At 40.8% G+C, this 16,387-nt stretch overlaps 1 protein-coding gene across 5 annotated transcripts in view; it reads left to right on the forward strand.

Annotated features, from left to right (window-relative positions):
• Positions 1-16,387, forward strand: part of SCUBE1 (signal peptide, CUB domain and EGF like domain containing 1) — a 218,334-nt gene that overhangs the window by 126,770 nt on the left and 75,177 nt on the right. For all 5 annotated transcript variants that reach the window (XM_075443399.1, XM_075443432.1, XM_075443410.1 and 2 more), the window contains one exon: positions 14,323-14,439. In XM_075443399.1, the coding sequence (XP_075299514.1) occupies positions 14,323-14,439 (117 nt within the window). The remainder of the gene's footprint in view (positions 1-14,322; positions 14,440-16,387) is intronic.

Below are 16,387 nucleotides of genomic sequence, written 5' to 3' on the forward strand. Positions count from 1 at the left end.
GAGCTTGATTCTGTGGACACAAAAATAGATTTTATAGCATCAGTTATGCCATTGGGCTGCCTCATTACAAATGAGTCAACTGCTTACAAAGATGTGACAGGCAGCTGAAAAATTCCTCTTTGAGGAAGCAGAACAGCAGAACTCTCTAGTATGAAGACTCAAGAAGTCCTTATCTCCTAATCAAAGGTAATGCTTTGCTCTTCGTCTCCTCTTTACATCAGTTCTTAAACCAAGAAAGTTAATTATATATTTTTTATATTGTCTTTAAAACACAGTCACTTGCTACACTGTCATCATCGCAGGCCTTACTAGACTGCATAAATTGTTGAGGTGCTTTAGCGACACAACCATGATTTTCTATACAGGATGTTTCTTAGATCTTATCCTCTGATCAGCACTTTTTGAATAGGTGGGCCTGGCTTGTTTCTCATCATGTTTCATTTCCCTCCCTGTACTCCTTAGTAGTAGTAGAATGGATCAGGTTTGTTTGGGCTTGAACCCGAGTGACTTCAGAACAACTGCAAAGGCTACGTTTCTCTCCCTCACCATCAGTCCACCTTTTCCATTCTTTTCCAGAGATCACTGTTGTAAGAACTCACTTTGGCAATATGATGTTCCTCTGGCCCTAGAAGATACAAGGTTGGTTTCTTCTTGTCTCGAGCAGAGAGTTGTACAAAGTTCTTTTCAGTATAGCAAAGAGCAACAGGACATTGAGCCCATCTTGAAGTTAAGGAAGCGCAATAATTTCTCCTGCGTGTTTAAGACTGAGATAATGGTTCAAATGGTAGTAATACTGTCATTACAAGTCTCTTCAGAAACCCAGACTCTACACTGAAATTCACTTCTTCACAAGATGCATTCAACTCGTATGTCAGGACAGTATAAGGTTTTGCCGTTGGACACTGACTTCCCTTCTACTGAAGGTGGCTCCCAAGATCCCTACAAATTATTTTACTGTCAGTTGAAGTGCTTGTGTAAACTGTGAAGTGCATTGGAACTGTCCTGGACTTTGTTACTGCTGAAGTTTACCTCTGCCTAGATTGTTTCTGTGGTGTAAGAAGCACTTCAAGTCATTTGGAAAATCACACCAAGAAGGACCAGCTTTGCAAGGCTGGGATGTGTTGTACGCGTACCTGTATTACATTCCATCCCTGATTTCCTGAGATTGGCTTACAGGCAGGGCTTTGGTCTGTCTCTATTCATGGCACATAACCAATAATTAAGGTAGTATTTTCACTAGTTCTGTTTTTTCTCTTGTTGTGGCAAGAATTGTTTGACTTCTGCAGATGGTTTCTCTCCCATTTTCAGTAGCCTGCCAGCCATTTATAATGAGCACCCAGCTACCTGCTGGGAGAGCCGAGTGTGCAGTCCGCTAAGACCATTTCCTCTTCACAGCAATCACTAGAGATGTGAGCTGTGGAAACTGGAATCTGGGCATTTCTCCCACGGATTAGTTCATCACAGAGAGCATCACTGCATGTTATATGGGACAGAATCATCTCTTGTTTTGCCTTCGTGTGGGCTTGCTTTGGAAAGTGTACTTGTTCTATCGGTTCAACTCCAAGGATCTCAAACGTTGCAGCAGATCGCCAGAGCCAGTTCAGACTTGTAAATCACAAGTGTAGGTCCTGCTTTGGCCACTTTCATCACATGCCAGTATTCCTTTCCCTGTGTGCTGGTCAGCTCTTTCATCCAGTTTTGTGCCTCCTGAAGGTCCCCAGAACATCAGCCAATGTAACTGTGTTTATCCTGTCCTGACCAAAGCTGTTTTGGTTTCACGAGATTTTTAGCCCAGTACCTACAATGGATTTTAATGAGCTCACATGACATTAAAAAACACCACAATTTGAGCTTATGGTCATGACTTACTGCATTTGCAGCAAACATTTTAGCATCTGTTACATCAAATAGTCTGAGACGTTTACAACTTTAGGGCTGGTCCTTCTTACGTAGGATTTACCCATTTAAACATAAAGTGGTACCCAACTTTATATATCTTGAGTCACCTGAGCTTAATAATCAGCCATGTGGTATTTTTTACTAAACCACAATTATGTAAGCTTTAGGCTACCCTATTCACCCTGGACATCAAGCACACTTTGACTTTTATTTGTCTGGGAGCAGGTCCTTTAGGACAACACCTCCCCTGATTGACTCGGGAAGGTACCGAGTTATAGCTATTTCTACCCCAGATTGTTGCTGCAGGTAACAGGTTGTTTCAGGCCTGACTGCTAATGAGCAGAGGTAGAACCATCAGATATGAGCTGGACACACTTCCCACGAGTTCAAGGCAGAAAGGCCGTCTGAAGCACCGTCTTTGCTTCTGCAGTTGCCCCTCACAGAGGCTTCCGGGCATTATGCAGCTCTTAGCAGAGCAGTCCTCTGCATTCCCTGTTTCTGATGAATCAAGGTCCTCCTTCGGGTTGCTTGCGTGAAATAGGGACCACAGAGGGCACACACCCAGTGTGTAAACTTCGTTTTGATAATTGTGGTAGGAGACAGCAAGGTCACTTAGTTGAGATGCATTGCCCATATGCACATTGATATGGTCAGCCACCGTTGTCCTCTTCTTTCTCTTAGTCCACCTGGAAATTCTTGGGATTCCAAAGCTGAGAAGAACTGATGGTGTGGGACTGTGTGGTCTTAAGACTAAAAAAACTTAGGTCTTAACTTGCAAGGATCTATGCCTTGTATAAGCATGCATGTGAATAACAGATGAAAACCTTCCAATTTCTCTAGTATACTGTCTTCTTTTTACTTCTGCCGCTCCCTATGACACATTACAGATTTGAGGGTTACAGTCTTTTCTGCTGAAGACCATAATCTTGGTAGAACAGCAAGGGGTGTTATGGCTTGTGCTTTGTGGAATGACAGAGTAACTGTTCTTGTGGATTTTCTAGTCCATTGTGCCTGCCTGACTCAAGCTCTTGCCTCCAGTTTGGTGTTTTGTTTGTTAGAAATTTCAGGGCTTGATCTCTTTGAATCACTGCTTTCTTTTCAGCAGAGACATACAGCTCTTTCTTGATTACAGGAAAACAGAACCCTCAAAGTTAACTAGAATTACCACAGTCTCATGATTAAAGTGATTTTCTCCTGCCATGTGTAAAATGACATCATGTCAATATGGAAACCTTCCTTGGTCATTCTTTTAGTTATCCAAAGCTCTTGCCTCTGGTGGTTCACTGTGAATAACTTCTCCAAAGGCAAACCTCTGTCTTCAGTTACTGTATAAAACACACAGTGGTAGTGTAGTTCATATGGAAATCTACCATTTTCTGGATTTCAGGACTCTGTGGTGGAGCCATATATAGCTCCTTTGCAGCTCAGGAAGGAGCTGTAGAACTGTAGCAGTTACTAAAGCCATGAATTCTTTACCTAAAAAATCCTTCAGTTTGATGAGAGTTTTCTGGCAAAAGCCTTTCTTTTTTCTTGAAAGTAAGTTTTGTGGGAAGACTGATTTTCACAGGGCTTTTGCCTGGAATGATCTTCAGAAATAGGGAGAAAGCATATACACAGTGGTCTGGTTAGAATGTTCATTTGACATGTGAGGAAATTACATTGAAGACCCTTTCATGGTGATTTGCCACCCATGTTCAAGGGAAACGTTGGGCTGTAAAGTCAGACTAACTCATTATTGCCTCATGAACGTGCTTCACCCTCAGCGCCAGTATTGATTGCCAACAGCCTGATGAGGGCTTGGGATTCTTCAGTTTCAATACACATAAAAGAATAGAAAATGGAACCTGTGTTTCTAACATGGGATGTAATCCCCTAACTGCCACACCATTGGAATAAGAGCGTTACTAGCTCTGGTTTTCCATTAGAAAATTTCCAGAAGTCTTAGGTTGTTTTATTCCAATGTGAATGAAAAATTGATTCTGCAGTCTTCATTTTTGATTCTCTTTCAAAACGGAATGAGAGTTTCCAGGTGATCCTACTCCTGGTTTTTAGTCTCAAAGAGCAGGGACGTTGACAAGCTAGTGTTTGTTTTCAAGTGTTCTTCTGAAGCAATTAACTGCTATCGTAGTTAGAGCCTACCAAGGGTCAATTTAAGCCAAGAGCACCTTTTCAGTATGTACTTCAGTTCTTAGCTTTGTTGCACTGCCTCCTAGAACTCTTTCAGATTACTGAAAATATATCTTTATTTCTCTGAATGGCTTTTATGTGACATATAAATGCTCACTACCAGAAAGCCAAGTGTGCTGCTCTGCATGCATCACAATCTTTTTGTGCTTTAATCAATAAAGCATTTAAAACATAGTATTAACAAGCGTATTGCCAGGAGGATCCCTAAGTCTGTTACTAGCTGTGAAACCAAGACCTCACTTTAACTCTGTCTGTCAGTTCTACTTTGCTATATGAAATCATGGAAAACGGGGGGAAAGAATCCCTGCAGTCATTCATGCATTCTCTCTCTCCCAAGGGCAGATCCTTTCATCTTGAGTTATCGTCACTTTTACTCATTGAGTTTGTGAACGGTGTGCTGTTTCCTGTAAAAATCCCTTTTCTTCATTTCTTTGCTGATGATAAAGACTCTGACCCTATCCAGAATTCCTACCAATACCTTCCATTGTTATGCTTTTCCATTTTAAAGAAAAGGATTTGTCCAAGGTCAGGCGATAATGCTCCTTAGTAGTGTTCAGAGTATTTCAGTTTTTCTTAAATGCAGCTTCTCTATTTAGAAAAAGCACCACAGTCACAACTAATAGTGCTATTTTTAAGGGATTGGACTGGGCTCATCCGGTGCTTATAAAACACCCGATCCAATCTATCAAGTGATGCTCCCTAAATATGTAGTGTTTCCTGAAGAGGAATCGAACTTTTCTGAAATGAGAGCTGCAGGATTCATGATTCAGTGTGAGATTCACCTAGACATTTCTTCACACATTCCATATGTGGCAGTGCAGAATTCTCGTCCTATTTTCATGCAAATAAAATTCTACCAATCATGAAACTGCAAGGAAATGAGGAGACAAGCAGAACGGGGTGAAGAATTGCACATCCTGCGAGTTACCCTTTCTGGCTCACCTTTTTCATCCCCTGAATATGAAGCTCTTTCAGTTTCTCCTTCATCTGTTCACAGCTATTTGTTTCTTTCATTATACTCTTCTGAATGCTCTTTCTCTATCCTTTCAGCATCACAGAGCATAATTTACATGAGAATAACAGCGTTCTCACTTAACTGAAAATTCAGCTATTTTAGTTGTGGTTTAGTGTCTCCTCATGCTTGTTGTCCTTTGGGTCTCTCCTTGCGCCCTGATCTTGTGCCAGATAGCACATGTCCTGCCACTCGCAGTAAATCGCTTTTTATGGGTGGCAGCAGCAGTCTTATCATGTGTTCTCTTTCTCGTTGCTTTCTTACTCCCACTGCATATTCCCTCTTACTTAAAGGCAAGCTCATCTGTATAATCAACGGAATATTTAAAGAAAAGAAAGAAAAAAAAAAAAGCCTTTCCTGAGTGAAGTTTTAATCTCATCCAAGTCTCAGGCTTTCAGAATTTGTCTGTTTGTGGTCAGAATTTGAGTGGGATTTTGAGTGTTTTTTAATCAGTTAGATAGTCTTTGTCATTAGGCATGGTTATGCAGTTCACCTGCATGCAGCACTGGTGGCACGAGTGGTAAAATAATGTCTGTAAGAGTCTCCTGTGTAACATAAACGGTAAGAGGAAGAGTGTGCTATGCAAACACCCCGTGTAGCTGGGATTCAGACAGAGCGGTGTCTGGTGGAGGCTGTGCTGTGACACCGACCTGCAGGAAACAGCCGAGATGGCAGCACAGGCTGCCTCTGAGCCAGCCGGAGCAGAGAGCGCGTTCGGGTGGGAGGAAATGAGATACAAGTTGCGGGCTAATTGGATTCCAGATGCTTTCTTGTATGAAATTGAATGAGTTCAACATTCTTGAAGGTAAGGGAGCCAGTACCACTCAGTTGAGCAGGATTTGGCCCTCCCATAGAACTGCTCTAATACTTCAGTGTCATCACTGTTTTGTAACTGTAACTTAATAGTAACTGGCAGAACAGAGTCCTGGTATGGGTCCTTGTGAGGGCTCCAAAATGCTAGTGATACAAAGAATCATTACAGATGAGGACAGTTAATGGTTTAAGATTAGGCCTTCTCGAAATGAGAACAATCATGAGTATGTACTTTTCTCCTTCGTAAAAGAATCACCCAATTCCTGGCATTTTGCTTTGAAATCTTACTTAAAAAAAATAAATCAAATTTAAATTCAAGATAGGACTTGCCAATATCCTATCTGCTCTGTCTAGGGCTGGTTCTGCAATTTCATTTCTGTTGAGATGTACTGTAAAATCTGTTGGGAGTCAGTGCACCTTTCATAGATGTCCTTAATCTCTCCTCACTTCTTGAAATATCGAAGTTTTCCTGTCTTGCACACATATCCTGGAGAGTCACTTTGTGCTTCACTGTAAATTAAATACAGACAAATCAACCCCTGTGTTTAGGATAGATAAAGATGTTATCTCTTGGTTCAGACACAGGAGCAGTTTACAGCAGCTTTAGTTACAGCACATCTACTGAGGAACAGAGATTGCTAGTAGATTAACCCTTTTTGCCACTCCAGTTGCCAGGCAGCATTACTTCACATGCACTCATTGGGAAAAAATGGTTTAAGGTAATCCATATACCTCACAGTTGGACTGGCTAAAACAGCGTGTGCTCTAAATCTGCCGTTCTGCTTGCTACATTTAGCATTCAGTCACATCAAGATTGACTTGCTTGTGTGTCTGAGCCCTGAATTTAAGGCGGTTATTCTGAGCAGAAGATACTGTGTTCAGATCTTGTGCAAAACTCCGACCAAGTGCAGAAGTAGATACGGTTGCACTGTGGGTATTATTGCTCATAACTTTGCTTGCTCTATGACCTACTAGATAGGACCTGGTAGCTACTCTAGATTCACAGCTCCAGACTGCTCTATTATGAATTGCTTTTTGGCTGGCATAAAAGTTGGGTCAAAATAAGCTTCTCTAATGCGGTACAGATTTTGGGAGAAAAGCCCAACCACCCTATTTCTGCTGACCCCAGTGAGCTTTAGGCTTCTGCAAATGGATTCCAGATGAAAGGCAGTTGAATTGCTAGTTGGCTTTAACTTGCCCTATGGTCAGTGTTATCGTTTGGCCAAACTTAGGAGCTAGGTAGGGAAAACATGCATTTTTCCCCTTTCATGTCTTCATTTCAGCTGTACTTGCCTCTTACCATGTCAACCTAAATGGTTACAGAAATTTGGCAAACTTAGAAAACATTCCTTGTTTTGGGTGACTGCTATCTCCTCTTCTTCCTTTGCCTTAAAGTGAGACATTGCCCAGATTTGTGTCTTTGGACAGAATTAAACACCTCAATGGCCTTGGCTTGGTTTGAGAACCAGCACAAACCTGCCTCTCCATGTTTCCAACAACAATTACCTTCAAACCAGGTACTAATTACTAATTTGTGTTAATCAGTGCGAAACGAAGGCACACACTGCCCTTTTTGCAGTGTATGGATTTCACTATCTTTGGAGTTCAATGTCATAAACCTACAGATGCGACCAAACCTAATCTTTTGTTGCCTACCTGCTGCTACAAAAAATCTTTTCCTCTGCACGAGGCCGTAAGACAGGAGGTCAGTCTAACCTTCTTCTCTGATTCAGAGGAGATGGCAATCATTAGCTATACAGAATTTTTTTCACCTCATTTCTTCCAAGAACAACTTTTTCCGTAGAAGAAGGTGCTGTTGGCTGTCCCGCTCATGCTTTTCACCAGAAAAAGTCACCAGAGAGAGACCAGCAACCCCCCTCCACTGCCCACCTTGAGGAAGTTGTAGACTGCGATGAGGTGACCCCTCAACCTTTTCTTCTCCAGGCTGAACAAGCTAAGTGACCTCAGCCACTTCTTGTAATTCTTGTCCTCGAGCCCTTTCACCATCTTGGTCGCCCTCCTCTGGACATAGTCTAATAGTTTGATGTCCAGCTTCTATTAAGGCAACCAAAACTGTGCACAGTACTCAAGGTGGGGCTGCAGCAGTGCAGTGTACAGTGGGACAGTCATCTCCCTCTACCAGCTCTCTATTCTGTGCTTGATGCACCCCAGGACACGGTTCGCCCTTTTGGCTGCCGGGACACAGTGTTGATTTGTATTCAACTTGCCATCAACCCAAACGCCCTGATCTCTTTCTGCAGAGCTGCTCTCCAGCCTCTTGTTCCCCAATTTTTATGTATAACCAGGATTACCCTGTCCCAGGTGCAGAATCTGACACTTAACTTTTGTTAAATTTCATGTGGTTTGTGATTTCCCAGCTCTTTGTCTGTCCAGATCTTTCTTTAAGGCCTCTCTACTCTCAAGGGAGTCCACAGCTCCTCCTAGTTTAGTATTGTTGGTGATACTAGATGTATCAGAGATGTATCAGTGATACGTATCAGCAATATGAATGTATCAGATTCCAAAAAGATCTTGAGCTTGAATACAATACTGACTAGATGTGAACAGTGCCCTTGAATTTGACGTGCTGCTGGCTGTGTTCATGATACTTACCTTCTCCCTCTTCCCCTCCAGTACTGTCTATCAGAAATAAAGTAAAAGTGAAACTCAGTTTCTTTAGTCTCTGTAGGATATGTGAATCAGTTTCATTGAATCACACTCATGTAAATTGGAAGTGACCTCTAGAGGTCATCTAAGTCAACTTCCTGCTCAAAGAAAGGGCAACTATACCAGGTTGCTCAGGGCCGTGTCCAGTTGAGTTTTGAGTATCTCCAAGGACGCAGATTTCACAACTTCCCTGGAAACCTGTTCCTGTGTTTAACCACTCTCATGGTGAAAAATTTTTACTTTGTGTCAAGCTAGAATTTCCCATATTCTAACTTCTATGTGTTGCCTCTTGCCCTTCCGCTGTACACCTCCAAGGAAAGTCTTGTTCCGTCTTCTTTATACTGTCCCCATTAGTTAACTGTAGACAGAAATAAGATCTCCTCTGAGCATTCTTTGGATAAGGTTGACAGCTCTCAGCTTCTCAGCCTCATCATGTGCTCCAGCCCCCTAAGCATGATCTTGGTAGACCTCCACTGAATTTACTGTAGTATGTCCATGTCGTTCTTGCACTGGAGTGCCCAGAACTGGACACAGCACTCCATATGTTGTCACTCCAAGCACCAAATCGAGGAGTAGGGTCAAGTCTCTTGATCTTCTGCTTGTACTCTTACTAATACAAGCTAGGATGTTGTTGTTCTTCTTTGTCTTAAGGAAACACTGCTGGCTTCCATTCAACTTGTCCACCAGGGACCCCGGGTTTTTCTCCAAAACTGCTTTCTAGACAGTCAATGCTAAGCCAGTTCCGTTGTGTGAGATTATTTCAACCCCTACACAGGACTTGGGTTTGCCTTCATTGGGGCTTATAATGTTCCCCTCAGGCCATTTTTTCCAACCTGTTTAGGCCCATCGGAACAGCAGTCCGGCTCTGCAGTGTATTGACCACTCCCTCAGTTTGGTATCATCCACGAATTTGCAGAAAGTGCCATCCATCCCGTAGTCCACGTTGTTAGTAGAGACATTAGGCAGTATTGGCCCTAATATCACTAGCTGAGGCTGAGGGACAGCTCTAGTGACAGACTGCCAGTTCGACTTTGTACCACTGATTCAATCCTTTGAGTCCAGCTGTTCAGCCAATTTTCCACTTCCTGTCTTATCCACTTCTCCAATCTATCTGTCATCACTGTGGCTGTAAGGATACTATGGAAGACCATGTCAAAGCACTTGATAAACTTAAGGTGAGAAACATCCACAGCTCTCCCCTTACCCACAGTGTAAGTCATGTCATTGTAGAAGGCAGTCAGGTTGATCAGGCATGATTTCCCTTCAGTAAGTTGATGCTGACCGTTTCCAATCATCTTCTTGTCTTTCTTGTGCTTGCAAATGGCTTCCAAGATTATTTGCTCCTTGAACTTACAGGGGTCTGATGTGAGGCTGGCTGGCTAGTAGTTTCCCAGATCCCTCCTCTTGCCTTTCTTGATGTTTACCTTGTCCAGACATCAGCAACCCTACCCTGTCCTAGTGACTTATTAAAGATCATAGGGAGTGACCTCACCAAGATATGTATTACTGTACGATCTTCAGACGTATCCCTTCTAGTCCCATAGACCTGTAGAAGTTTGTTCTGCTTTGCACCATGTCTCAGCTCCTAAAACATTGCTTTGAATCTTAGTTCCAATTGACCCACGCTGCCAAAGTGAAGAATTCCAAGATTTGCCTCATTTTGAGCAATAACCTTAAAATCACATCATGTTCTTTTGATCACAGAAGTAAAATGAAGTCACAAAAATTGGAGGCAGATTTTGAAGACATCTGTCTTTGAAGCATTTTTTCAATGGCTTTACAAAATAATTGGCCACTTCCAAAAAACGGATTTGAATAGAAGCTTACATTCTGAATGGTTATGTTTACCTGGCTCATAAAAGAAGCTGAAATTTAGGTTTTCAGAAATGTTCCCAAACCATGACACGTGTTCAGAATTTCAGTCATTCAGTAGTATTCAAAGCCAAATAAATCCTGTCTGGTGTCAGTCGCCTTTTTAAGAAAGTGATGTTACTATTGTTACTTAGTAGAGATTCTGCTTTAGTTCAAAAACTTCAGGATTAGAACCTGGAGAACTGATCTTTCCCCGCTAAACGCTTGCAGACACTGAAGTGACAGATTAAAGGACTGAATACCCATGTAACTTCACCCGGTAACTTAGTCAGCATTCCTGATCCAGTGCTGAAGGACTGGCAGCTCAAGCTTGTGCTTTTTAATACGATATTTTAATATCCAGAAGCAGTACATATCCCATAGTGCAGAGGACTATTGTTAAAACAAAAAATATCCTGAGTAAGTAAACCATAGGTATAGCATCTTGAAAATGATTTTGGTTACTTTTGTCTATAGATCCAGGGAACAGACACATGAGAGATTGTTCCAGAATTAGGAGCTTGCAGTGGAAAAACACAATGTAAGCTGTCCCAGACTGTCTTAGGTAAATAGATGTCCTTCACTTCAGATCACTGTTTCTGTCTGAGTTTTCTGGTGGGAGTTCAAAAAGCATGTAAGTGGGGATACAAACGTCACTTGACATTCACCATGGGGCTACAAACATCACTTGACATTCACCTTAAAGTCTAATAGTTTCAAATGATTAGCTTTATCATAATTCAGAAGGAATCTAAATGTCAATTACATGACACTGCTTTATTTGTGTCTTCTGGTTCTTTTTCTGCTCCCTCATCAGAAAAAAAAAAACAACATCAGAAATGTGCCAAAACCTCTGAAACAAACAAAAAAAAAGGGTAATAAATATACTGAGGTTGCCTTTCACAGAGAAAAAAGCAGTGGAAAATGGTCTGTAGGATCAATATCACCATGAAGATCTGATCCAAGTTTTGAACATCTGTTCTTTCCCTACCATAGAAGTATAGCTTCTCCAACGTGAGACTTGGAAAGAAGTAATTTGCTTCTGCTCTTTGAGACCTAGAACTTTATTTGCATTTCAAATATATACGAAGTTTTGATAGCGGTGAGGTGAAGAATGAGTTGAAGTCGTTTCTAATAGAAACGCAGGTGGTGACGTGCTTCAGTTTATGTTCTGTATAGGCCTCAGCTATTCCATTTGATGTAGGTCACAATACGTCTTTCCCACATACTGCTATTCACGTTTGCTTTCTTTTACCAATGTTTTCTCACGACCTTGAGTTTAAAGAATTTCGTCAATACATCTCTTCGATTATCCAGAATGTTAGAGGTGCTGTCAGATGTCCTCTTGCTCAGTTGGATCTTCATTCTCTTAGAGTTCGTCATGTATTGAAGTCAAAGCCACCAGAAAAGTTGAAGGGTATTTATCCTTTTTGGTTTGTTTTACTAGATCTCTGTGAAAATAAGAAAAGCTGACTTGATTCCCTCTATTTATACATAGAAATAATTCTTGTTCACTGAATGACCCTTACCCTATAGATCCAGTCATCCATGCTATGGGAAAAAAAAATTGTTGTGTCTATTCATTTTCACTGGATGTCATCCAGAAAGCAGAAATATTACTGCTTATGTTCATCTCGTGTTGATGAAGTGCAATAAAGGACTCTTCATATGCCAAAGTTCATTTGCTAACGGAAGATTTACTGCTTTTGGCAGTGCCATGCCAAACGTACATCTTCAGCACTTTTTCCTGTTTTTTAACCCGAACTCTTACTCCTGGCAAATCACCCTACCGTTAAACTGTACCCAAGTAAAAAGTTTTAAATGACCTGAAACTTCTTCCCTTCTCTGAAGCATAAAATCATTTGATATGTCAGCCTATGAGGACACACACACATTCACATACAAATGCCAGCATTGTCATGGACAGAAGAATTCTTCAAGCAGCAGTGTTAGCCTCTAAGTCTATAAAATAGTCCTTCCCAGGGGAATAAATGAAAATCAGAACTATATTACTTAAATAGTTAGGTTCAGGTCCTGCAAGTCGTACCTAAGTTGGGCAAGAACTCCTCCTGAAAAGAAGGAGTTGCAGCCTCAGCTCCATTTTCAAAAGCTGTTCCAGAAAACATGTCAATGCATTTGTTAGCTGTGCGTGCTGACAGTTACATGAAAATCCATTTGTATACTGATTGCTTTTTCTGCGTGATGTTGTTACATAGCACACATGGCATAAAAAAATTAAAATCTTATCTAGTAGAGCAAATGTGAATGTATATAGATGGCAGAGTTCTGTCCCATGCTGTCAGTGCGTGTGTGCCTCAACCCCTTGCTTTCAGTTTGTTCGTGAGTGCCAGTGGCACTTGCTCTGCAGCTGATGTACAGGTCTGTGCCAGTGAAAAAGAAACAGGAACGGTTACATTGCTTTTCTCTTATTTTGAAGCGGTGAAGTCCCTCCAAAGGGCCAGTCGAAGTTCACCTGGAGGGCATTAGCAGAGGCTACTTTACAATAAAAATATTTTAGTACTAGTCAGTTGAAAGATAAAGCCTTTTCTGTTCTGTGTAAATAATTTTTGATCAATGTACTGTTCTAAGGCAATTCCTGATTAGCATATCCTATAGCTTCTTGTCAGACCTTGTCTACAGGGTACAATTGTGTCACAGATTGTGAATGTTCAGCAACAGGAGTCTGTAAATCTGAGTAAGTAATGACAAAACCTCTTTAGGGAAAGCCGGAATGAGGTGAGCTGCGTAGAATAGTGGCAGTCTTGGGGGGGCAGGAGGGTATTTTAATTTAATCAAAGCCAGAGCAACTGAAAAAGATACTATTAAAAGGACTTGCTCTCTGAAGTAAATACTTTTCAGATAAATGCACAGTTCAAACTCACGTGCTAAATTGGCATCCTTACATCTACTCTATTCTTTGGATCAAAGCAAAGTTAATCATTTCACTTGCCTTTTATCTATTTTATGGATGTATGTGTGGGTGTGTGTGCATAGATATGTGTACAGTGTGCGCATGTGCACACACAAGTAACAGAAAACAGTGGAAATGAGGGAGGGATTTTTGCTTTTTCTGTGATGAAGTTGAAGATTTTTTTTTTTAATGTAGTGGTTCCTAATAGTCATTGCCCACTGTTGTAAGAGCTCGGAGGTATTGCAGCTTTCTCTTGCCTGTGTTTGTCCAGCCACCCTTCTACATACTACAAGCACTGGGAAATTTCAATGACACAGCTTGGAATGGGTTCAGTGACCTCAATTATGCCCTCCCACCCACTCCAAACTCCTTTCAATTTGCAAAAAGCTTTAAGTGGACAAAACCCAGATGCCTTTTGCTTGTAGTTCAGTAGGAACAGATTGGGCATGTAGATTCTTGTCAAAGTGATATATGTAGTTCATTTTCCATTAACTCTTTCTTAACTAAGGATTTTAAACTCTCAGTTCCAAGTCTAGCACTCTGCTTTGCTTTCCACTGCTTTTTAAAGTTCGTTATGCCTACAACATCATTTAAAAAAATGAACCTTAAAGAGCCTCGGCTAGACATTGACTGATACAAAACAGACTGAATGTTTGGTTCTGCTTTTAAAGGCAATCACTTTTTTTTCTTTTTAAACTTGTTTCATATGTAATAACCCATCCTATTGTCTAATATAATAAATAAAACCACCAGTTTGGGGGGAGAAAGAAATTATGACTTGTGGAAATGATTTACCAGTCAAAACCAGTATACGGGCCCTGATGACCTTGAGAGCTTGCTTGAGTTGGCTTGCTTAAACTTAGATTGCTTTCATAATGTTGTAATATTGCCCCAAAGAGTCGGTGCCTCTCCCCTCCCCCAGAACATTTTATTACACTCCCTTTCTCCCTCTCTCTCTCTCTCTTTCTCTTTCATTCTGCAGAAACATGTGCTGTCAATAACGGAGGCTGTGATCGGACTTGCAAGGATACCGCGACGGGGGTACGATGCAGTTGCCCAGTCGGATTTACCCTGCAGCCTGATGGGAAAACGTGCAAAGGTCAGCTTCTGTTTGCTTTGCAATGCATCATTTGCCTTCAGTGGTTCCAGTACAAGATGTAAATATGCAGTTATTTAATCAATACTTTTAAGTTACGGCAGTACTGGCACAGCGATTACAATTGAGATCATTAGCTTTCTCCTTCCCTAGTTTTTCTGTATTTACCTATCTCAATCATTTTTCTCTCTATTGATTAGAGGGTTTTATTGCTGCAAAGAAATAAGATATAGAGGTCAAACTGTTTCAAACTGACCAGAGATTGAGAGGAACAACTCTGGACTGCAAAATGCCTCCCGTTTCAAAGGATGGGCTGATGCCTTTGTCATCTTCAGTCATCTAATAGTGTCTGAATGTGCCTATTCAAAAAGAGAGTTATAATTCTCAACCAGTACATCATTACCTGCAGATAATCAGCTGTTTATTATGAAGTGAAGCCAAGCAAAGGATGTAGGGGTATTGCTCAAAAAACCCCTTCAAAACAGAAGTAGCCAGCTACGAGGGAAAACCAAAGCAACACTTACTAGTGCGCAGGTCTGAACCGTACAACTGATGCTCAGATTTTTCTGTTCCAAAGGCAGCACAAGAACTGTGGCGTTTTGTCCTTCGCGAGTGTGTTAAAGTTGAGTTCAGGGGAAGAGAGAACAGAAAAGATCATCTGGTATCACTGTCAATATCTGTTCTCAGTTAAGGAGACGGGGACAGTTCTCAAAGATCCCTGCAGAATCACACTTAATGGCACTGTGCACATGAGTAGATTTGGAGACATGTTAGTAGGACCAGGCCCTCCATCAATTATTTTCCCATCTTCCTATGTATTTCTTATGAGCTTCGTTGCAAGAGACTTGGTGATGGACATCCAGGAGGACGTTGCATATATTGTTGTCACAGAGAATACTTTTTTATCACTCAGTGACATAGAATACGTTGACCTAATTTGCTAAGAAACTGTTGGGACTTTTTTCCTGCAAAGTAACCAGAAATGTCAGAATATCTTCAGTCCAGGGCTTGATGTTACTTAAAATAGTAAAACCCACAAAAATAAACAGAAAATGTGTGGTTTCCTCTTCTTCCAGGCTGAAAAATCCCAGTGCTTTGGCATGATCCTGTTAGTATTTATAGAAATAACAGTCCATTTGCCTGTTTATTTGAAAATAAAACATTTAAACTGCCATTGCACACAATGTTAATAGTTAAGGGTGAGCACACATCAAAAATTGGTCGTTTTAGTTCAAGCCACATAAAAATAAATCTTCATTTTTACAGGCAGACTAGCTAAGCCGTAGCAGAGCAGTAACAGTGATTCCACCAAGTGCTTAAAAAGGAGTCATTTTAATACTGTAATATACACCTAGGCTTGGTCATAATGTTTATTATTGAAACTGCATCATCAAAAAAAGACTAATTCTAAATTTAGAAGTTTGGCCGTAGAACTAATGTGAAAAAATATTTATATAATCATCAAGTCTCTAATTAGTGCTACAGACAAAATGAAATACTCAACTGACCCTCAAACCAAATACCTGAGCTCTAAGCTCTTTCACATTTTTTTCTTTTCCACTTATTTATGAGAAGAAAATAGAAGAAGCAGAATCTGAATTTATATGATGCTTCAGATTCTTTCTTACTTTCTTAAAATAAGCAACAACTGGAAATTAACTCACATGCTTTAAGAAACCAACCAGGCCATTTCTTTTCAATGCTTGTTGACATTTTAGGAAATACTCTTCATCATAAAATGGTACATTATATGTTTTGCATTTATTTTAACTGTAATTAATAATATTTATCTAATATATTGCACTGTGAGATTTCTGGGCTAGGTTCTGCTTCCCTGAAACTAAAGTAACTTCCCGTTTAAATATGTGTATAAAGGATCCTGCACTTACACTGACCAGTGAAGCCTCTTCCGTAGCTTTCACAGGCAGTCCTTAGTCAAGGCTGCTGTCTA

Source organism: Opisthocomus hoazin, chromosome 1, assembly GCF_030867145.1.
Source record: "Opisthocomus hoazin isolate bOpiHoa1 chromosome 1, bOpiHoa1.hap1, whole genome shotgun sequence".
Taxonomy (NCBI): domain Eukaryota; kingdom Metazoa; phylum Chordata; class Aves; order Opisthocomiformes; family Opisthocomidae; genus Opisthocomus; species Opisthocomus hoazin.